Source organism: Bemisia tabaci, chromosome 2 (genome assembly GCF_918797505.1).
Source record: "Bemisia tabaci chromosome 2, PGI_BMITA_v3".
Taxonomy (NCBI): Eukaryota; Metazoa; Arthropoda; class Insecta; order Hemiptera; family Aleyrodidae; genus Bemisia; species Bemisia tabaci.
This window is the reverse complement of record NC_092794.1, coordinates 30,051,391-30,075,809: the sequence shown is the minus strand read 5'-3', so window position 1 is coordinate 30,075,809 and position 24,419 is coordinate 30,051,391. Positions and strand designations below refer to the sequence as shown.

At 39.8% G+C, this 24,419-nt stretch overlaps 1 protein-coding gene across 1 annotated transcript in view; it reads right to left on the bottom strand.

Moving 5' to 3' along the window:
• Msh6 (DNA mismatch repair protein Msh6) overlaps nt 1–23,729 on the bottom strand; it is an 85,997-nt gene extending 62,268 nt beyond the window's left edge. The window contains exons 1-7 of the mRNA XM_072297115.1: nt 23,420–23,729; nt 21,501–21,617; nt 20,058–20,149; nt 14,457–14,552; nt 9,999–10,163; nt 6,295–6,429; nt 5,401–5,536 (exon numbers count right to left, since the gene is read on the bottom strand). Of these exons, the coding sequence (XP_072153216.1) occupies nt 5,401–5,536; nt 6,295–6,429; nt 9,999–10,163; nt 14,457–14,552; nt 20,058–20,149; nt 21,501–21,617; nt 23,420–23,729 (1,051 nt within the window). The remainder of the gene's footprint in view (nt 1–5,400; nt 5,537–6,294; nt 6,430–9,998; nt 10,164–14,456; nt 14,553–20,057; nt 20,150–21,500; nt 21,618–23,419) is intronic.
• Nucleotides 23,730–24,419: the final 690 nt, after the last annotated feature.

Here is a 24,419-nt window from a genome sequence, read left to right as displayed (position 1 = left end):
AAAGCGTTACACCATTTTTATTGCGTTTAGGATGAAATTTTTTATTTCCTGTTGCCGCAAACGATACTGCTGTTTCTTTTTCAGGTGTATCATATCGATCTTCTTCTGCTAATAGTCTCGTTTTCAGATTAGTTAAGGTTTGTTCAGCAATCGGAGTCATGTCCCACGCAGTTCTGAAGAATTTGCTTTTCTCTGGCAAAGAGGCCAAAATCTTCGCCATTAGCATGTTATCTGTTACGGTTTGATCCACCGTTTTTAAGCGCACATAAATGTTTTCTAGTTTACTCACGTGAGCTGAAATCGTAGATCCTTTTTCGAAAGTTGCTCCAAAAAGTTCCTCGTACAGCTCGTTTTTGCTTTCGGCAGTTGTTTTTTCAAACAGGTCATTCAATTGTTTCCACATCTGTGCTGCAGAAGTGCACGTCATGATATGTACTATTAGCTTTGATTCAATCGTTGTGGAAATAACTCTCTGCGCCATTTCGTTCTTTTTCTTCCAGTCAGCGACTAATTTCGATAGTTCCGACGAATTTCCCGCCCCGACACTTTCGGATGTGGGTAGCCTTTTCGCACCGGTGGCTATTTCGAACGAACCATTTGATTTCAGTTGTGCCGTAACTAAAAATTTCCACTTCAGAAAGTTTCCTTTTCCGGACAGTTTTTTTATGGGTCCAATATAATTATCTGATAAAGAATCACTCATTGTAACCGCTTTGTAAATGACGCGTTACAAAAAAAATTAGATTATTTTGAGCAAAAAAAAATATCAGCGAATGTCTTTTATTTTTCGTTTACCGAAAAAAATAATGCTCAAAAAAAAAATAACTTCATTCGATTTCTCGAAAAACTTTTATTCCGAAAAAGCGCACATCACACATTTGAGGACCGCCTATAACTTTCTATCTTCTTGTTTAGCTTTTTGCACTTATTTCTGATGTAGAAAAGGATTAATCCAAGAACCATTAGCCCCATCAGGGCGTACAGCGTGGCGTCATGAATATCGAAGTCATTTCTAATTTCAATAGAGTCGTCAAACCAACCCATCATCACTGCTACTAAATTTTCGACAAGAGAGCACATATTCGATCGATCGCACGAAAACTGCCGTGAAAAACTGAGCACTAAAAAACGTTTTCTGGGCTGCCATAACCTGTTAGGAATTGAGGTCAGAGTGATAGGTGAAGATGATTTGCGACTCATACATGTTTATTCCGATAATACAAAATATTTAGAGAGTGGACCGACTACATTCTTACGGAAAATCTCGACTGAACTGCCAGTTGCGCAATGGTCCGAATTAAACATTCTTTTACAAATCTTGACATTAAACACTTTTGCAGAATGTCAAGAAAGGCAAGGAAGAAAGCAAAGCTTTCGCAGAAAGGCAATATATACAATGAAATCAGTTCTGAAGGTATTTTACCAGTTCTGGGTTTTTCATTCTTTCTACTGGAGCTCCATAAGTAATGGATCAAATCCTGGAAGCTCTCAGTGCAGAAAGTGAGGCGAGCTCGCTGAGATTTTTTTATGTAATCAGAAAATCTAAGAAAAAAACAAGGTCATGTACTTCTTCTTTTTGATTTCTTTTTCTTATCATACGCAAATAACCCCTCCCTGCACCGAAATTCTAAAATGAATTAGGATATGCTGAAAATTGAATGATGTGTTTAATGGTATGAAGTTTTAATCGTCCTAGCCACGTTAAAAAGTGTCACTATACTAGTGTCAACCTACATTCTTGAAGTACTAAACATATTTTTGACTTAAACATTAGGTACATAAGTTGAACTTTGTAAGAGTGCGATCAGGGTATATTAGGCCTCGGTGGAGGATAGAGAGAGATCAGAAGGATAATGGACCACTAGACAAGGTACGAATTTCAGCATTCTGATACATGTTTCTCAACCAAAATTTCACGTAGAACACGATACGCACAACGAAAATTACCAAAATCAACTCCTGACGAAGATATTTAATGATTCTTGATGCGTGAATTCAAACCACCCGATTATGAAAACTCAATGCTCTACGTGATTCACATCGCACACTAAATGTTTATCATGACAGTCTCTGCGATGTAAAAATCTTCAACTTCAATCTTGACACTTTGGCTCAGCTATAGCAAATTACCAATAGTTTGAACAACACATGGTGGAAAATGAACATTGCTCGATTGAGAAGCTTGCTGAAACCGTTGTAGTGCGCGATTTGACTCACGTAGAGCTTTGAGTTTTTTGTGAGCGGGCAGTTCAAATTCCTCGTAATCAGTGCGAAATAAAAACGTTAATATCTTCGTTAGATGTTGATTTCCGTAATTTTCGTAGTGTGAATCGTGTTTTACGTGAAATTCTGGTTGAGCAACATGTATCAGATTGCTTAAATTCGTACCTTGTCTAGTGGTCCATTCAGATAGGCCTCGGAAGAGGACAGGCAGAAGTTCTTTAGTGTCCGAATTAAAGGAGGGGTGTCAAGATTTGTAAAAGAATGTTTAATTCGGACCATTGCGCAACTGAGTGTGCAACTGAGGCATCTTTGTGTGCATCAGCATATTTTTCTAGCGCTGGGGCAATCCGCTCCGCTCAGGCAGTTCAGCCGAGATTTTCCGTAAGAAAGTAGTCCGTCCACTCTCTAAATATTTTGTATTATCGGAATAAACATGTATGTGTCGCAAATCATCTTCACCTATTACTCTGACCTCAATTCCTAACATTTAATGCTCGATAATAATATGCGATTTCATTTAAAAAACCACCTAGATGATATATTTCTGAAATCAACCGGTGTTATATAGTCTCAGCTATAGGAATCATCTGCACCATTAGCTGTCGCTTATAGAAATATTGGGCTCAGTCAGAAATGCGTGTTAGCTAAAATAGACCCTTGGAATTATGTATGAGTGATGGTGGTGGTAAAAAGTGCCACTATACTAGTGTTAGTGCCACACTGACCTATGCTGAGAGATCCTATTCCGACGGAGGGTGCGGATTGAGAAGCCTCCTTTCTCATACAGCATATTCCGTGCTCCATCTCAATGGGATAAAAAAGTCTCCTAAACATGACGAAACCATCGGTTTGATGCAACTCGCTAAAGCCAGTTTCGCTGCCCGAGTTTGGTCGACTTTTCGGCCCAGTTTTCGCCTCCCCCCCCCCCCCCCCCCCCCCCGAGCTGCATCTTAGTCGACCTCTCATAAAGCAGCCTGAGTCATTTGCATAAAAAGTTCTCCAAAACATTATAGAAGCATTGGTTTGATCCGACCCACGCAAGCCAGTTTCGCTGCTCGAGTTCGGTCGCACCTCCCCACCACCCCCCCCCCCCCCCCCCGCCCGGGGATATATTCTGAGCTGCATCTTAGTCGACCTTTCAAGATGCAGTCGCAATCATTTGCATAAAAAATTCTCCAAAACATGGCGAAAGCATCGGTTAAATGCGGCTCGCTGACTCTGAAATCGGTGGCGTAACCCCCCCCCCCCCCCTTCCTCATAAGGCAAAATAGTTCAGTTTTTGAGTTTGAATGGTCTCTAGCCTATTCAGAGGATACAATAGAATCAAGAAACCATCAAAGAATCTTATAGGCGACCAATAAACCCGGGTGTCAAAACTACCAATTACCTATACGCCGAATTGGCAACTTTGACCCCCAAAATGGGGGGTAAAACTTCGAGATAGGAAGAAACGCCCATGGACACTTTTGATCAGTGGGTTAAGACCTACAACATATCGAAACACCAGTCGATTTAACCGGGCCCACTTTTCCCATAAGACCGGTCTGTCGTCCTTTAAAAGTTCATAGACCCCCCTGTGCCCCATCAGAAAAGTGTCTGAGGACAATGGGCCTGTTGCAAACTTTTGCTAGAGCAAAACTAAGAGTTGTTTCTTATAGATAATGCCTCAAAAATCACGATGAGCGCATCGGCAAACTCTGAAATGCATTCATAACTTCACAATCTGCGTAAGAAATTTGCGGTTTTTTGAGCTTCCCGCTTCAAAAACGATACTACGGCACAGGTGAACATTTTGTAAGAGGAGTCGTTCCATCGTCGGCAATAATCATCATAGCCGACGCCAATCCGCCAAAACACGTTTGATGGGACGAGATAACACCTGAACTGGATTAGACCAGATAACAATCGGTGTGTTAACGTTCATATTTTCCACGCCCGAATGGATTGACCTTGAACTCTCCTTGAATTACGCGCGGAACTGCGTGCAAGCGTCGGCCATGATGAATATCGCCGACGATGGAGCGACTCCTCTAACAAAATGTTCACCTACGCCGTAGTATCGTTTTTGAAGCGGGAAGCTTAAAAAAACGCAAATTTCTTACGCAGATTGTGAAGTTATGAGTGCATTTCAGACTTTGCCGATGCGCTCATCGTGATTTTTGAGGCATTATCTATAAGAAACAACTCTTATTTTTGCTCTAGCAAAAGTTTGCAACAGGCCCATTGGACCCTCAAATTTGGATTCCTTGGGGTCGATTACCCATGAATACACATTGTTTCCGAGTCTCCACGTTAATTTAACGAACTTGAATTTTTTTGAAAAGGGGCCCTGTCCCCCACCTTTAGGGGTCGGTATTTTGGACCCGGATGGGCCGATTTTGGATTTCTTGGTGTCGATTCAAGTTAAAAATTTCCGTACATTCTAATTCTGATGAAATAATTTCAGAATTTTGACATTAACCTTGACTTTTGAAGTACGAACCCCTCTTTTACTCCCCAAGGGCCGCCAGGGGGACTCGGGGACCATGAAATTCGGATTCCTTGGGGTCGATTCCCTAGTCATCCCCGCGATCCTGGACTTTGTGCGACCCAAAATAACCGAAAAAAAGGCCTGGTACGGTAGGTCTGGGCCACTCTGTATTTCACCATTGAAGAAAAAAGACACAGGCAAGAGGATAGTCAATTTTTTTGAGTTGAGAGTAGAAATCAAAACTTGAGTTTTTGATGGAAAAATATTCTTGTATTCCAAAGAATATGCTGCAAGCAGTTTGGTTCATCTGTAATATAATTGAGCATTCTTAAGGTAGTTGCCAGTAAAGTTTCATTGAAATTCAACAATTTTGATCCCTACGCACAGCAGATTCAGACTTAAAGTCTCCTTCATAACCATTTTTTGACCTGCTGAATTGAAACCTTTACAACTACTCAAACTACCCTGTGTTGGATTTTGATGTTTTTGTGGCCGAAGTTTTCATAAAACACACATTCCAGTGGTAAAGCCAAGGGTATGAAATTTGAATTTTTAATGCCTAGGTCCTTTTCCTGTTATTAGTCTGAATTTATTTTATACATTTAAAATAACTTCAGGTTGACAAGAGGGTAGGCCTAGGATTGGTTCAAGTACACTTGTATCTACTTAAGGCACTCTACAAGAGCAAAAAATAAAGACATTCTTACTTGTTTTCAATCTCTCATTCATGGTGTCAGGAGTTTCGGTTTGCTCTATTCTTGCAACTTTATAGCCTTTTTCGACCAAAGTGGCTGCGTATCGACCATAAGCACTCTCAGGAAAACCTACATGAGCTTGCTCACCCTGCAGAGATAGAATTTATAGAGACTATTAAATAAGTAAAAAATATTGAGTAATTAAGGACAAAACTGTACAACTTGTTTACAAGGTGCAGTTTCGACCAAAACTGATTTCCGTTGAAGAAGAGTAAATATTCTCTTTGCGATTACTTACAATGGGGCAGTTGCATTGCAAGATGCTGAAATTGGCTTGAATAACACATGTCTCTTGCAAGGGCCAGATTAATGCTCAGGGGTCGGAATGCTGACTGGTAAGAGGGGCTTGCACATTAGCCAGCTGCATACTCTCTAAATTGAAGGCAACTTACACTTCCCAAAAAGCAGAGGGTTCATTCACAATTTGGACCTCTCCCTCGTCCGAGACACCCCCCTCCCCACAGCCATTTTTTAAGTTAATGATAAAAAAATATTGAAATATTTATAGTTTTTGTTGACATCGTGATTTTTGACACCGCGCTCATTTTTTCCAAGGAGTTGTTTCAGTTATTTTGTGATGATGATATCATCAATGATTGGCTCACTTTTTTGTTCATTGACATTGTTATCATTGACACCAAGCTCACTGGCTATTCTGAGTTTCTAGTGGTTGATCATGGCGTCAACAGCTGTTGACCTCATGATCACTTTTTTGTTCATTAACACCACAGTTGTTGACAGTGTGCTACATTACCAAGTTGAGACTCAGCTCATTAAGCTCCTAAAAAATTAAGAAACATATTGGACACACGGTGAATTGTAGAGTAATGATTCGATTTTTTTTACCCTCATCGGTGTGAGATTCAATTCCGTCATTCCAACAATGGCATCCATGTGATAGAGCTCATAAAATTTCCCCAGTTTGAAAAAGAGGACACAATCAAACAAATTGGATTTAACCTCCCACCATTGTCTGACAGCCTAGAAAAATAAGACAGTCTAAAATTAGAGAAAAAAGTTAAAAAATGAGCATTGAATCAAAAGATGAACAAACAAACTTCTATTGTAAGGATGTAAGGTCTGTTCCTATTTCAGCTAGTTTTATTAAACAAAGCATAATAAGTATCAAGAGAGGGAATCCAATGGAAACCGGGAACTGTCAGGAATGCTGGCTACCCCGGTAAGATCAGATAAGATAAGGCGCACTGAAAAGAGATGAAGGGGGTAGCTAGCATGTTATTAATTATATGTGAACCACCTGGTATTCGCAGAATAAAAGGTTATCAAAGCTTCAACATGCCGTGTCTCCTTGAAAACTCAATATAATTTAAAACCCCGGGTACTCATAGCTGTCTGGTCTTATTCTTTACAACCATGGAAAGTTTTGCATTTATCCAATGACTAATAGAAAATCTCTGACACGGAAATGATAATGGACCAGGGAAAATCAAAAGCATGACACACTGAAACACAGGCAAGTATCCCAAACTACATTTTTTCTAGGCGCTAGCTGGTACCTGCCCCCTCGTGAAAGACCTTGTAATATGCCTGCATCCTCTTGATAGATTCAATTTCATTTTTAGTAAAAATGATCACTGTACACTTGTTTGGTCGCTGAAAAGAAAAAAATTAAACTGAGAATCCAATTTAGGATCGAAGTTAAAAATAGTTTCTACTTCTAGGGATTCCAAATTTTTTGAGGTCTAAAGACAAGACTATTTCCCAAACTTTTTCGAGGGTTTAAAGGAAACTAGAGGACACATCTCCGTTTCTAAGAGAAATTTCTTTCAAGTATATCCAGTATATCGGCTATATGTATTATGGTTCGAGGGTGAAAGACTAAGTAAGGATTCTTTTTTTTTGTTTGGAGACTTTGCTTCAAACGGGAGTGGAACTCCTAAAATATCAGAAAGTTTGTGGTCTGGGATGGATATCCTATTTCTGAAACATCCACGTTAGTTTCCGAGTTATCACTACTATACATTTTTTTCTTCTAATTATTTTCTTGGCAAGGAAGTTTAAACTCTTTTCTTTTAAGAATTTTTAGAATTCAAGTTTTACAGCTTTTTTTAAGCTGTTTAAGCTGTTAAATTTTTCAAGTTTTTCGCTGTGGTTACGGAAAAGTTTCTTGACAGATGTTCAAGGCTATTTTTTAATTAGTGAACGAGCTCTAATCATCTAAACAGTTGTTACAATTTTCCTAGGTTTTCTGTATAAAAATAGGCATCAGGAATTAAACCAGAACTGAATGACCAGCTATGCATAATGCAAAGCCTCGCTGTTCATAAAATATCACAAGACCCCAGTGAAAAATGAGTTCTCCACAGATTCTGCTAATCTTCTTCAGCTGAAGGTGCATGTTAAAGACTGATTTCAACTGTTGAAAATTCGAGCATTTGTCTTAGAAATTTTGGAACTGTTGAACTCCCAAACTTTTCAATGAACTCTTTTAATCTAGGAAGTAAAGTAGTCTATGTAATAGTATGAAACAGTGCCAAAATTCTTTCAGACAAAACTCGAATCTTCATCAGTTAAAATCAGTCTCTAGCATGCACCTTCAGCTGAAGCAGATTAGCAGGAACCAATATAGAAATCTCATTTTTAACTGGGCTACTGTCATGTTTTATGAATAGTGAGGCTTCATATTATGAATAGCTGGCCATCCAGTTCTGGTTTCCATTCCTCGAACAACCTCCAAAACCAAAAAAAGTAGAACCCTCATACAGCCTTTCACCCTCAAACCATAATACAGCCGATATACTGGATATACTTGAGAGAAAGGACCCTACAACAAAACTGCCAAATCGGCCTAAATACGGAATCCTACGATTTTCTCAGGGATGAAAGAGGGTCCTCCCAGACACTCAACACTGGTCATATTTTTTGCCTAACCCCCAGGGAAAAGGGGGGATGGGGGGTCAAAGTCAAAAAATTTAAAGTAGCATAACTTCTCAACGGTTTGTCGTAGAGCAATGATCTTGGTGTCAAAATTTCCAGAAAAATTAGAGCTTTCAGAATATATGCATGAAATTAATAAAATTTTAAATTTTGACCCACTTTTGGGGGAATTATACAAGGCCCCTCTTTCGTAAATTTTCGTTTTTCGATACTTTCGGTCGTTCGGTTCGCACGGAGCAAAAGAAAAAAACCCTAAATGAAAGTAGAGCGTTTAAGCTTTAAAACAAGCCCAAGATGATCTTGGGGAAACGATTAGAAGCGGAGTTATGAGTCTTCAAAGTTGACGCGGCGCGCGGGAACCTTGTATGTTCTGAGTCTCAAGGTCACCTGCGCCCCCCGGATTACCTGCAGGTTGCAAGTTTTTGTGTTTTTATGCTTCTGTAGGTCGTTTTTAATGTAAATCATTCAATGAAGATAGAATAATTAAAAAAATTTAAAATTAGGGGTACCCCAAAATTTGGCATCAATGGGTTATAATTTCCACATGGTTCAGTTCTGTATGGAGCATATGTATATTTGAACTGAGGGTCCATGGTTTCTTTTAAATTATAAGAGCAGAATCATCATCGTCAGCAAATGATTAATGAGGTATGATGGATATAATGGTTGATACTCTAAGCCCCCTCTCGCTCCTCCCGTAAAATTGAAAAATTCCGATTATTCTATCTTCATTGAATGATTTACATTAAAAACGACCTACAGAAGCATAAAAACACAAAAACTTGCAACCTGCAGGTAATCCGGGGGGCGCAGGTGACCTTGAGACTCAGAACATACAAGGTTCCCGTGCGCCGCGTCAACTTTGAAGACTCATAACTCCGCTTCTAATCGTTTCCCCAAGATCATCTTGGGCTTGTTTTAAAGCTTAAACGCTCTACTTTCATTTAGGGTTGTTTTTCTTTTGCTCCGTGCGAACCAAACGACCGAAAATATCGAAAAACGAAAATTTACGAAAGAGGGACCTTGTATAATTCCCTCAAAAGTGGGTCAAAATTTAAAATTTTATTAATTTCATGCATATATTCTGAAAGCTCTAATTTTTCTGGAAATTTTGACACCAAGATCATCGCTCTACGACAAACCGTTGAGAAGTTATGCTACTTTAAATTTTTTGACTTTGACCCCCCATTCCCCCTTTTCCCTGGGGGTTAGGCAAAAAATATGACCAGTTTTGAGTGTCTGGGAGGACCCTCTTTCATCCCTGAGAAAATCGTAGGATTCCGTGTTTAGGCCGATTTGGCCGTTTTGTTGTAGGGTCCTTTCTCTTAGAAAAGGAGATGCAATCTCAAGTTTCATTTAAACCCTCCAAGAAGTTGCAGAAATAGTCATGTCTTTAGACCTCAAGAGATTGGGAATCCCCGGAGGTAGAAACTATTTTTAATTCAGATCCCAAATTGGATTCAGAGTTTAATTTTTTTCTTTTCAGCAACCAACCAAGTGGAGAGTGATTATTATTACTAAGGATAAAGTTGAATGTATCAAGAAGGTACGGGCATTTACAAGCTCAGTCTGGCAGGCTCAGTCCAAGTTTTTGTTGAACAGCCCTCGTATTCAGGAAGATTCAGGATTTTGGGAATAGAGAGGTTACTTACGGGAGTTAAAGAATTCTTAAATTCGGATGGAACATACAGTGTTTTCGGATCATAGTCAGGATGATTCACAGGTCTACCTTGCGCATCTTTCAGTTTGTCTTTGTGCAACCAGGTTAACTTTAAGTGAGGCCAATCGTCCGATGCTGATCTAGTGCCATCTGATGTCTGATAAAAAGGTCAGAGAATTATTGAATTAAAAGTACATGGATAAAACAATATGTATACAGACATTTAAATATAGATACTTTACAAACATTTACAACATGGTTTTAATCAGTTATTTCTAATTCTTCCATTTTTAAGTGGTAAAGTGTGCGCTCCGTTCACAAGAATTTTCCCTGATCTTTAACTATGTCAGCGCTCGAAAAAATATGTCAAAGTTCATATTCAATTTAAACTCCCATTCAAATACTGGTTGCTTTTCACAAGCAAAGCCGGCCTACGAAGATGATTCTACTGCCGCGGCCACGCTCCTAATCACACGATGCTTCAACCACGTGATCTGTGAAGCTGTGCGTTGGTAACGAACATCGAACACAGCAGAGGGATCCCATAAGTGAGATCGTGGATATTTTCTGAAGCTATCGTGACTTTCTGCACATTTGGAGGAGAGTTTTTAGGTATTTTTTTTAAAGTTACGAAACCACAGGCAGAGGTAACTCTCATTAATGGGTATAAGTGGGTACGTAAATTGCGTTGAAATTTTGAAACTTAAAAACTTGAAACTTGCAATCGAAAGTTAATTAGCAATTCTGCATTTTTTAACACTATTCATGCCTTGTCCATGAGAAGAGAAATTTGGCAATATGGGCCAAATAGTCCAGGCATGAGGGATCAAAATCATACGAATAGCAGAAAAAATTGAAATACATGATTTTATTGTTTTAAGTTGTTCCTTCGGGTATAAAGAACGCTCACAAAAAAGTCCTCATGAATCTGAGTTGTGCTAAACCCAGAGGAGGGGAGGAAAGGGTCAAATCGGGGTATTTGCGGATTTTTCTTGAATTTAGTGGTTTAAATGTCGGCTTGAGCGAAAAAAAATATTGCATTCAATTCGAACTACCGTAAAATACCCAAAAATGAGTGTGCGTAAGACTTCGGACCCCATCGCCCCCTCCCCTCCAAATTACGTTACTTTTTACCCTAAAATCGGTATTTTCAGGTGCTCCCGCCTGCAGAGGTATTAACAATGGTTTAAATGCAGTACGGCTCATACTTACCATAAAAAATCTTAAAACTTGCAACAAAAAGAGCTCTAAAAACTCTTAGTCTTATTTGCATTACCGCACCACTACCCCCAAATACCCTTGCCACCTCCCCGACTATCCTACCCCTTTCCCTCGATTAGGTCATTTTTCGGCATTTAACGGCTTAACTGGGAGAAATGATAATGTACACTCAATATAAAATGTCCGAGTAGAATTATTCAAAATCAATGCAGCCCTGCCCCCATCCCTCCTTCCACCACTCTCACAAAAAATTATTTTCAACACGTCCGATTTTACTCCTGGCAAGATGACACTGCGCAACTAGACAAAAGGTAGGAAGTGATTCTTGCTTAGTTCGAGAGGTAAAGGGTAAAGTCAGTCGGCACAACAGCTTTATATCAAGGTTGATTAAAAGGAGGTTGGTACAATCACCCAATTCGGCGCCATGTTGATGACGTACTAGTGGGACCTTGAGTAGCGCGAAGTTTGAATTAAGACGTCTGGTGCAAGTTGCGCGCAAGCAGACTGATGCTATTAATAACAATTTCTTATGCACACATTATTTATTGTAACAGAATATGAAAATATACATGAAATGTACACATTTGAAACATTTTTTTAGAATGTATTTTATTATTATCAAAATATTTTAAATTGCTTCTTTTCACCAAAGTCCCAAAATTTTGGGGGGTCGTGGTCCCTATGATTTTGGGTTAACAGGAGTCATGTGGCACATCAACAAAAATTTATTGATCTCTTCTCTTGGGAGACTTTTAATTTTTGAAAATCGGATAATTTTGACACCTACCGTCTCCAATTGAAATTCGCGCAAGAAAGGCCCCAAAATTCCCCGTAACTCCAAATAATAGGGACTTAGGAAGAGAGTGCATATAGAGCACAAAGTTCTTGTTTTTGGCCATAAATTTGGAATGCAACGTCAAAACATACCCTACCTATATGAAATATGCGAGAAACGGGGAGGGGGGTACCATAGTATCCGGTAACCCCCTCCCCGTTTCTCGCATATTTCAAATAGGTAGGGTATGTTTTGACGTTGCTATGGAACGCCGTTAGTGTCAAAACCCTTTTCTTGCGCGCGCGGAATTTTTTCTGGCGCGCGGAAAGAAAAAACCCGTTTTCAATGAAAATCTCTGAATTTCCGGATTCCGCGCCGGTTTTCGATATATTTGCGCCGTTTGTGTCAAAACTATTTTTGTCGGCGCGCCGCTTCAAATCTGTTCTGCGCGCGGAATTTTCGATATATCGATTCCTGCTCGCCGTTTGTGTCAAAACTATTTTTGTCGGCGCGCCGCTTCAAATCTGTTCTGCGCGCGGAATTTTCGATATATCGATTCCTGCTCGCCGTTTGTGTCAAAACTATTTTTTCCGGCGCGGCGCTCCAAATCTTTTCCGCGCGCAGAATTCTCGATATATCGATTCCTGCTCGCCGATCGTGTCAAAACTGTTTTTGGTGATAGGTCAAAATGTCCAAAAAAAAATGTTTAACAAGCAAAAATGTCCAGAGTTGAGAATGTCCCTATTTTACAAATGTCCAAGTATCTGAAATGTCCAATACTGGTTCTTTGGCCAAACACAAAAATGCCCAAAAGTCCATTTATTTTTGTTTCTAGATATTCTTCATTCTTGATCACTTTCCTCATTATTCTCGTCTTCGGGCTCGTTGGAAACTCGAATGTAATAGGCAATGCCCCTTAGGTACCGTGGAATGTCATCTTCATCTTTGAATTCTTGATAGCGTTGGACGCGCTGTAGGATTCTCTCCTGATTTCTTTTCGACTTCTTTGAAATTTGTTGTTTGATCCGCGTATGACCCAAGTCGAGCTGTTGGCAGAGCTGTTCTGTATCCCTTTGATCTTTCTGCATATATTCTATAAATTTCCAAATATTAAGATGATGGGATTTCACCATTTTCTGATACTTGGAGTGGTACGACTCGACGACGTTGTTAGTCCGGTGTAGTTGGTTTAATACCAAGTCGTAAACACACCACGTTTTGGGAGGCCTTTGTAACCACCTTTTGTAAAACGAAAATTTTACAAAAGCCAAAAAGTTTCACAACTGAGGTTAGTTCAAGAAAAAAAGATTCTCAAATCTTCCCCGTCGTCTCCATGGATTCGAATTTATTTAGTATTCAAGCCGACAATGTCGCCACCTTCTAATTTTTTTGCAAAGGGAATGGACTTTTGGGCATTTTTGTCTTTGGCCAAAAAACCAGTATTGGACATTTAAGATACTTGGACATTTTTAAAATATGGACATTCTCAACTCTGGACATTCTTGCTTGTTGGACATTTTTTTTGGACATTTTGACCTATCACCCTGTTTTTTCCGGCGCTGCACCAGAAAATAATTCGAAAAAGTGACGCGCGGAATTATTTGCTGGTGCAGCGCCGGAAAAAACAGTTTTGACACGATCGGCGAGCAGGAATCGATATATCGAGAACTCTGCGCGCGGAACAGATTTGGAGCGCCGCGCCGGAAAAAATAGTTTTGACACAAACGGCGGGCAGGAATAGATATATCGAAAATTCCGCGCGCGGAACAGATTTGAAGCGCCGCGCCGGAAAAAATAGTTTTGACACAAACGGCGCAAATATATCGAAAACCGGCGCGGAATCCGGAAATTTAGAGATTTTCATCGAAAACGGGTTTTTTCTTTCCGCGCGCCGAAAAAAAATTCCGCGCGCGCAAGAAAAGAGTTTTGACACTAACGGCGTTCCATACGGATACCCCCCCCCCCTCTTAACATCCCCCTAAAATGGGGTTTCAGGGGGCTGAAAATAATTTTACTGCACTCTTTGCGGTCAATTATCCCCTGAAAATTTTCGTCCGAAGCTCAATTCTCGGCCGTTTCTGAGAAAATGATAGTGGACGGGTGCTGTGGAACACCACACATAGCATATCAAAACAAGCAGTTTGAACTGCGCGCCAGATCGAGGTCCCACTAGTACGTCATCAATATGGCTGGATGTACCAACCTCCTTTTAATCATCCTTGGCTTTATATGGAGTAAGAATACACAATTTGGCATAGCAGCTCAGAAAATTTTGGTACCTGAAAACCTTAAATGCCAAAAGATGACATTTGATCTTTTTCCTTTTCTTTATCAGTCATCATGACATGTAGACAAGTAACAATTTATTATAACCTGTGATATTTTTTCTTGCATAGAGACATCTCTAATTGCTAGTGTTTTGGACGCAAAAATGTTAAATGTTAATATGCTTACCGCACTCTCTTGCTTGTCATCTTTGCTTGACAGACTGATGGGCTTCTTTCTGGCTTTTGGTGTGCGACTAGGAGCAATCGTCGTTTTTCTTTGTTTCTGAGGAAGGAGATAAGACATTAACATTTACAGACGGAAAACTTACTACTTGTTATTTGTAATTGTTTTAATAACATGCTAGAAGGGTAAGATCTCACGTGATATCAAAGTGATTTGGAGAATACACTTGGCTAAAACTCATGAAATTTGCGAGAGATTGCACTTTTCTCGGTAATAACTGGAGTTGGATCAGAATTGCTATCAGTTTATCTGAAAAATTCTAATTTTGCTACTAACTCAAACACGAATCTCAAATTCACAAGCAACATAGTGCAGTTCTAGGTGTGGAAAAAAACGTTTCTTGTAAGCGCACCTTATTTTTAAAAAAAACGCTTTTCAGCCACAGTGGAAACGAAAGATAGATTTTGACTGATCATTTCTAGGAAAACAGTTGCGCCAAATAAGCTTGACAGGTCGAAAAATTGTCCCCTTTGACCTTGAGATTGAGATTTTTAGGATGAAGGGCGGTTTTAGAGAGTAGGTGCATAAATAGGTTGTTTTGAAGGCCACGACGAGACGCGTTTTTTGAGGTATCACCGACTAAGATTGGACGAGTTCAAGAATCATCCCCTTTAGACTTGAGATTATCTGGATGAGGGGTGGTTTTAGAGGGTAGGTGAATATAGCTTGTTTTAAAGGCCGCGACGAGACGAGTTTTATGAAGTATCACCGACTAAGATCGGACGAGTTCGGAAAGTCATTCCCCAGTGACCTTGACGATACTGAACTAAGGGATGGGCCAATTTTCACCAAAAATGAAACTTGATGTAGACCTCATAGCAGTAAAGAACCATGCTTAGTTTCGTTTTGATCGTATGGATAGTTCCGAAGAAAAACGGTCGCAAGGGTTCATTAGATCCCCGTTACAAATATACTAGGGGGCTACGCCCCCTGGCCGCTACGCGGCCCAACACCCTGAAGGCGCTCCGCGCCATCAATGAGCCGCTTCGCGGCCCTATTTTTACCCTCCTGTCAGTTTTAGTTTTATTTTTACCCTAAAAAATTACGATATGAGGTATACTTTAATTTTAAACTTTACTTAAAATTACTTTAAAATTAAAATGACACGTTTTGGAATGACTGCTTGATGAAATATTGCAGTAAAACAATGAACAATGATAGTCAGGTAATAATGAAGATATCATGAGTCGGGGATCGAACCCACACCGAGGTAAAAGTGGACGCCTTCGACGTTTTAGACGACTCAGCCACCTCTCGACATGAAGTCGCCGGTGCGAATCTTGTGTAGATAAGCGTAGAGCTGATGCGCAGGCTACACAGCTACTGGGCAACCTCCTCGACCACCGCGCATCCTCCCGCGCATAGCGGTAGCAATCCTGGAGCATTCTGTAAACTCACTCACTTTTATAACGTGATTATAAAGTAACCTGGGTCCTTTTTCCAAAATCTGATTACAGCAGGCTCATCTAGGGCCTATTACCTGTCGATTTACGTAAAAATCATGGAAATCGGCCCGGTAGAACGCTCAAACGAACTATGACAAAAAGTATAAATTTACCTTGTTTAAATAGGAGAATTCGCAACTTTACCACGTAATATAAAAAAACCTGGGCCATATTTTGAAAATCTGAAAGGAGTTGGCTTATCTAGAGACAATTGCCTGTTGATAGCCGCAAAAATCAAGAAAATCGGCCCGGTAGAACGCTGGAACTAAGCGTTACCAGTTTCGCAAAATTAGGAGGTCTCGGAGCTTTATAGTATAGATAAGAGGCCTTGTATGTAACAATGGCAGTTGTAAAAAAATACCTTTTAGAGACACGCTTAAAAAACTGTTTTGTTAAGAAACAAATTTAATATGTTTGGCTCTGGCATAATGTACAGATCTCGAAGATCACATTTCAAGTATTTTCTCAAAATTTTCTCGATGAGAAAACAGTTTTTTGAATGTGTTTCGAAAAGGTAATTTTTCACATCCCCTATTGTTACAGATAAGTGCTTATATATAAATGTGTATCGTACTGTCTTTATGAGCTACATTTTTCAACTCAGGGCTTCAGGATCGATGCTCTTTGAGCAAAAATTACAAGGTTGTACCGTCTGCAATAGGTAGATATTTCTTCGAAATCTACCTAAAAAAATTACATGTTATATCATTCTCCTCTTCGTCATTTGAATCGAGGTATGCGAAAACGTCCGATGTCCATTTTTTTGGATTTTGAGTTTTTTGGCTTAACGTCATCTTCGAGGGTAGGCGCATCTATGTGTAGACGGATTTGACCTGTTTTTCGTTTTTTCGCCCCCATTTAAGGGGTCGAACCTCAAAAGTATGCGAAAACGTCCGATGTCCATTTACGAGGGTCATCCAATGAGGTTCCCTACCTCTTATCTTCCAAACGGAAAGAGATAAATCAAATCGGTAAAAAAGCTCTTATAAGGCATATTCTAAGCTTTAAAAGAAGCTCAAGTTTTTGAAAATTGGTCGAGGGGTTTGCGAGGAAACTTAATTTTACTGCGACAACTTCCTGTCGCCGCGCGCCCACCTTCGGAGTCTCGATGCGCGGAGAGTCAATTATTTCAGACTTGGGTTTTCGCCGCTAAGCATCATATCAAAAAGAAATTTGAAGGTTTTTATTGAGTAGACCTTACCTTACTTTTTGACGTAGTCTCCACCTCTGTTTTGACATTTCTGGTGTCAATATTGCAGCTTCTTGATGCTTTCCGCGTGGAGGCTGGCTCTTGTCTTGGCACCGGAATCCGTCATTGACAGCGCTCTGTACTTCCGAATCATTCGGATTTCACTTTCCACCGAGGAAGATTTTCAGCTCAGTGAACAGACGAATGTCACATGAGGCTGAATCGTAAGAGTACGGAAGATGGAGGGAAATTTTCTTATGCAAAGCAACTGATTCGGAGGTGTAGAGGGCTTGTCAATGACTGGTTTCGGTGCCACTACGCGGCTACGCTAGCGCGCACTAGCTTCTACGCGGAAGGCATCAAGAAGCTGCAATATTGATACCAGAAATGTCAAAACAGAGGCAGGGACTTCGTCAAAAGGTAAGGTAAGGTCTACTCAATAAAAACCTTCAAATTTATTTTTGATATGATGCTTAGCGGCGAAAACCCAAGTCTGAAATAATCGACTCTCCGCGCATCCAGACTCCGAAGGTGGGCGTGCGGCGACAGGAAGTTGTCGCAGTAAAATTAAGTTTTCTCGCGAACCCCTCGACCAATTTTCAAAAACTTGAGCTTCTTTTAAAGCTTAGAGTATGCCTTATAAGAACTTTTTTACCGATTTGATTTATCTCTTTCCGTTTGGAAGATAAAAGGTAGGGAACCTCATTGGATGACCCTCGTACTTTTTTCCACTCCATTATTTTTACTTCGGCACATGACATGAACGGGTTTTTGAACGGTACATGATAGCCCATGATTTTTGTTTAACAACCTGTATAATTAATCGAAACTTTCCCAATCTTTTTTCAATTTTTAACTTGTTTAAGACGCATTTCAAAACCATTTTACTGACTGTAAATTTTTTATAGATGGAAAGTCATGATTAATGCTAAAGTTTCCGTCCGGTCAATGTATTACTCCAGTATTTGTCTTGTTCTTTCTCCTTAGCATGAGTTTTCCTGTTAAAAAGTTCACACTTTATTTTGTTTAACATCGATTCACCCTACTTTATATAATTACACTCGATTTTATGCATTCTAGGCAATCCTAGAGTAGAGCAAAAGAGTGGAGTGGTTGCGCGGACTGCACCGCCCCGGAAAATCCATTTTGAGACGGTAACTTTTGCAACGCTGGGGTGCCGTCTCGTTACGCTCTCAGGACAAGCTTGATACACGAATTTGTAGCATTTTGAATCTACTTTCATTTGAAAGGATCTACTTACTTTAAAGAATAGCTGAACAACAGTTACAAGCAAAAAACCATTAAAAAACGAAATTTTGAAAATTTTGGGCTATCTATGAGAACCCTGTAGTGACCGCAATTTTCATCAGAAAAATTTCAAACCGGGTTAAATAAGACCGAATTTTTATCTGCTTTCATGTGAGATCCACAAACTCTGTCTTTAAAATCAACGGCTTTGGCGATAATAGCCGTAAAACGAGAGAATAACCTATTTTTGACCGTTTTTTTTTATCGGGGGGGGGGGGGGGGCTTGGAGGGGTCCCCATGATTGTTCGAGGGGGCAATTTTGGATTCTCGTTAAGGTCCCCCCCTATAGATGAGAAATTAAATGAGAAAAAAATTTCTGCTCTCAAAACGTGCGCTAGTAGCAGAACAACGAGAGAAAATAACCAATTTCTGACTGTTTTTTTGATGATGGGGGTTTTCGGGGGGGGGGGGGGGGGGGTTCCCATGATTTGTCGAGGGGGCAAATTTGGATTCTCGTTCAGGACCCTCTGAAGATGAATAATTTCATCCTATTTTATATAATTCTAATCGATTTCATGCATTCTAGGCAATCCTGAACACATATCTTGAGGGGCAATCTCAAAGTATGCGAAAACGTCCGAAGTCCATTATTTTTCTTCTTCCGCCGTCACGTAACTTTCACTGAAGCCTCGAAGAAAAGAGAAATATTTTTTTTTGTGTTACTGGAGGTCTGACATTATGTTTTACATTAGTTTAAAGGTTTTTGGAGGGATCAAAAATAATGGTTTTTGGGCAGATTTTTGCAATGTATGCGAAAACGTCCAATGTCCAAAGCCCTTTTTTTAAAATTACTCAGCACTGAAGGGGAGTTGGAATGGGACACAGTTGTGTGCCTTTTCTACAACCCTTTACTAAGAAACACATGCCTTGATTTTCTTCAAAACGCCGATTCTGAAGGCCTCCACAGTTTTTTGCGGTTTACCAAAAGTTGATTTTTTGGACATCTGACGTTTTCGCATACTTCGATTCATTTGTAGAATTCGATTTTCGATGTCATCAGGTTCAAAAATGACACAGACGTCCCTCTCTCAAGATAATGCTGAAAATGGCCGCCTCAGGGTTCTAAAGAACCCCGCACAATCCTTATGGGGAACTTCCCAGTCAAATCTAATGAAACATCCATATGTTGCTCAGCTAGTCTTGCTGATTAAAAGCTCTAATGGGTCGAAAGAGATCCCATTTGGACTGCATTTTGCAATTCGGAACTAAAATTTCTGGCTCAATAGAAAAAACACTTATAAGCATAAGAAAACTAATGGTACCTACGTTGTTTTTAAACTGGGCCAGAATTTATATAGGTCCTAACTGCAAAATGTAGTTAATTTCACTTCATTGTTTAGCAAGATGTTTTAAAGGACTATTGTGTGCAACAATCAATTTTACTTGCAATTACCTTTAATGATGCAAAAATGGCTAAATGTTTGAGGTAACTTATATTTATTACTTTTGAAATTAACAATGTACGTTAAACAGGGGTGATCTTCATATTGGGGAACCTTTGGTCTTTTCAAATCACGAATATTTAATGATGGTGCAGTTTAAATCCTTAACTTTTTTTCCTTCTTTCTTGATTTCATTAAAACAAGGGGAAAATGTGACTACCTTTTTGATGGTATCGAGATCTTCATCTACTTCTGAATTTTCATCTGGTGAGGGTTCTGGAGAAGCTTCAGATTCGGAGTCTGATTCATCATCTGTGCAAGGAAAGAGAACCGTTTAAAATTGGAAAATCTGTTTCGGACAGTGGATTTTAAAATTGATGACATTTGAATAAAATTTGCAACATTTAAGATGCTAAATACGATTTTTCTTATTTTAACATGAAAAAGAGGTGTTAGTTGATAAAAACTCAGCAAATCCAACATCGTCAAAATTTAGCAACATAGCCCAATATCCCAGGTACAAAAATGTTGACTAGCTGATTTCTTGAGCTGCAGCCTCTTGAAAATGGTATTTACGTGACCTAGTCGATTCTATGCAACACCAGTTATTATCTGTTTCAACATCTCAGAGGCGAGTAACCCTCGGCAAACAAAGGTGCACGTAAACTAGTAAAACCAAAGTTTAGATTTCATGGGAAAATTCACAGCAAAAAACAATCATCTACAGACATACACTGATGTGTACGGCAATCTTCAGTACGTTAATGAGATTGAAACAGAATGAATGCGTAAATCACTGGTGATGTTTCAAAATCTTCCATTAATGGAGGACAGTTCGCGTAATTGCAAGAAATTTTCATAGATTTTTCTCCAAACAGGAAGGAAATATCAAGGAACTCTTCAAAAAGTGACATTGAGTAATTTTCCTTTCAACAAATGAAGTATGACACAAAGTCTGCAAACTTGCAAACACACATACGCATTCCTGCAGTTTCACCATCATTAAACTTCTGACTACAAAACTTCAGCACTTCTAAGATAATTTCAGTATGCCTGCTTTGCCTATGTGTTTATTGATGCTGAATTTGTATTTGAACGTTATTTTGACAAGTTGCCCCTCAGTAATTGCAAAAGCCAAAAGCCAATAAAACAAAAAAAAGCCATTGCAAAAAGCCATTTTTAGCAGTTTTCGCACAATTGGGCAATTTGGTGGGGAAAAATGTTGAAATTAAACTTCAAATTCTGAGTTTACCTCAAAAACTACTTTGAAATTCTAACAATCACTGTTCTGAGCTAAAAGTGGACTGTAGCTTACAGCCTGTATGCCTGAAATAAGTTGCCAAATCGTGCAAAAAAACACGTTGTTCGCACTTAGTGGATAATACAACTTCTGCAGTGTATTCTAAGTTAAGAATGCATAGTTCAACAGCTGCATACCTTACTTGGCAAGCGACATCAGAATTTTTATTCTTTGACTTGAATTGACTTTGCCGAAGTTATCAAATTGTGCAATACATGCTAAAAATTTGCTTTTCCTTACGATTAGGTAACTATTCTATGACAAAGTTTAAAATCGAATTTGCTATCATGTATGAAAAATTTTCTGTACTTTTCTGAACTTAGACAATCCACAATTTCTAGGTCCAAAATAGTGCAAATTTACCTGGTACAAATTCATCTCCAGAATCCTCATCTGGAATATCCAATTTTCTCCTTTTTAATTCAGGAGTTACTTCATCCTCCACCTCTTCATCTTCTTCTAGTTTGACTCTCTTTTTCTCTGGAATGACAAGGAGAAAAAGAATTACGAAGAGGCCTCAGTAACAAGCTAAGAAGCATGAGGCATGTGCAGTAGAATAAACTTATAGAATATCTCAATAATAATAAATAGATGATAAATCTCTGTGTGAATCTTTGGTTAAGGTTCCAGTAATATGCCCCTGTTTGGAAAAAAACCTCTCATTTGATACAATTGGTGATTTTTGAATTGAATGCGAGGTTTTATGCCGAACAGGATTCTACTTTCATTTCTCTAATTTTGCAGATTTGTAGATTGAAAATGATGCTTAAGGCTCATACCCAGAGGCTACCACCCTTTTACTGGCTAAAATTTCAAAATCTGCCATGACTTTAGACATGGTTGGTGCGAAGTATCACATGCCCTTTCGAACACATCAGAAACCTTGATGAATCACCTTCATCTAAGTTCCAAGTTCAGATTTGGTAAAATAAAATTGTAGCAAGAATTGGGTTGCATATCACAAAAAGGAACCAGGAGCATTTCAAGATGCAACTTTTTATACCTTGCAAATATTAACTGATTATCTTAACAAGTTTTATTCTTACTCCCAGTAAGCTATAAATTCAAGACGAAAATTACCTTAGTAAATTTAAATTTGTGCACCAGTTCAGTAATTTATAGCAAAGAATTTCGGTTGCACAATCCTAGCAACATTAGAGTGCTCTTGGTTCCTTTTGGCAAAATGCCATCCAATTGACAGTTGACAAGAGAATTTCGCTTGTACAACTCAACATCTAAACTTCCCTTGAGTCTAACACACATGCTCAACTTCAAGTAGGTACGTGCGTGACGGCAAGCCACCCTCTCCGCTAGTCAGCGCAGCTCATGGGCTGTGGCTCGACCGGTCAGAGGGGGTGCAAACAGGACTTTTATCCTACAGCAGAGGCTCAGTAGGGTCAAGTTTGCTCCAACGTTCTTTGGGTGCCGACCATGCTGTTAATTTACTCAATCTCGGGACCTCACAGGTAAGCATGATAATTGCATTTTATCCAAGTTTGAGGGCCTCCTTCACAGTTTCACATGCCCCTCTGGTCGTACTCATATCTCATTTCTTGCTATTTGTTTTGCAGACCCCAGGTGTTTCAGGGGTACAATGGACCACTAGACAAGGTACAAATTTCAGCATTCTGATACATGTTTCTTCACCAAAATTTCATGTGAAAAACGATACGCACAACAAAAATTACCAAAATCAACTCCTTCCTAATATATTTTGTGATTCTTGGTGGGTGAATTGAAACCACTGGCTCATGAAAACTCAATGCTCTACGTGATTCACATCGCTTCTGATCGTTATCATCAACGTCTATGCGATAAAAAATTCTGGCAACCTCAATCTTGAAGCTTTGGCTAAACTATAGCAAATTACTTATAGTTTGAAAAACACATGGTCGGAAATGAACATTGCTCGATTGAGAAGCTTGCTGAAACTGTTGTAGAGCGCGATTTGACTCATGTAGAGCTTCCCGTTTCTTGTGAGCGGGTGGTTCAAATTCCTCGTAACCAATGTGAAATGAAAATGTGAATATCTCCGTTAGGAATTGGTTTCAATAATTTTCGCTGCGCAAATCGTGTTCTTCATGAAATTCTGGTAATGAAACATGTTACAGAATGCTTAAATTCGTACCTTGTCTAGTGGTCCATTGTCTACAGCAATTGCAAAAGCTCAAGATTTACAATGAGTAGAGCCCTGAGCCGGGGGAGGTCCGTGGGATCCCTCACTCCCTATGATACGGGGTTTTTTCTGCCAGACGAACTTCAGATCTAATGAAAATGCAAACCTTTCGCTGGAGTTTTAGAGGAACCTCGTCGACTGGTTGGGGTCTTCGGTTGGTTATCATTTCTAGCCTTTAGAACAGAGTCCGCTTTGCGTTTTTTCTCAGAGGACTTATCAGGAGTCTCATTGATCTTCTTCGGATTTGAAGGACTGAGTTGAGTGACCGGAGATCTCTGGAAGTAATTGAACAATGTGTTCTTGCCAGACATTTTGAATAAAACGCGACCTGAGCGGGTGCACGACGAACATGAACAAAGACATAGACGAAGCGGCGAAGCGGCGAGGGATTCTATGGCGAGGGGTCTCATCACCATAGAATAATAACTAGCTGCACACCAAGGCGGATAAAGAATGGTGGTCGCATTTCGTACCCTCTGGACGTCACACGGTATCGGGTACATCGGGTACATGGGCTGGCCGCGGCCGGGGGGGCCAACTCAACCTCGGATTGCACGGCAAAACCCGTACCCTCCTGACGTCACAACGCTTCAAGATGGCAGCCAAAATCGAAATGCGACCACCATTCTTTATCCGCCTTGGCTGCACACCTAGAGTCCCTTTATACTGAGAGTCGAGACAACTCGGCTCGTGTATATCACAAACGGGAATAAAGATTACAGAAATTGAACGTTTTTTGTAATCTTTGATCGGCCCATTCTCAAATGCCTCCGTTCCTCCTCTCATTCCGTTTGCTCCTTGCCGAACCCATAATTCCCTGGTCCATTCCAGATTATAATCTTTGCAATTGGTGAAAATGTAATCTTTATTCCCATTTGTGACACTGTGGTAAAATACGAGAACCAATCAGAAATGGATTCAAATTGTCTTGACTCTCAGAATAAAGGGACTCTAATCACACCAGTGTTCCCGGGTGCTCCCTGTGGGTGCTCCGTGTGCGAGATCCGTACGCTCTACCGCTCTCCGTGCTGCTATTGGCTGAGCGTCATTCTGTGACGTCACGCGTACGGATAATTTAAGATAGGGAAGCGTTTTTCCCATAAGGT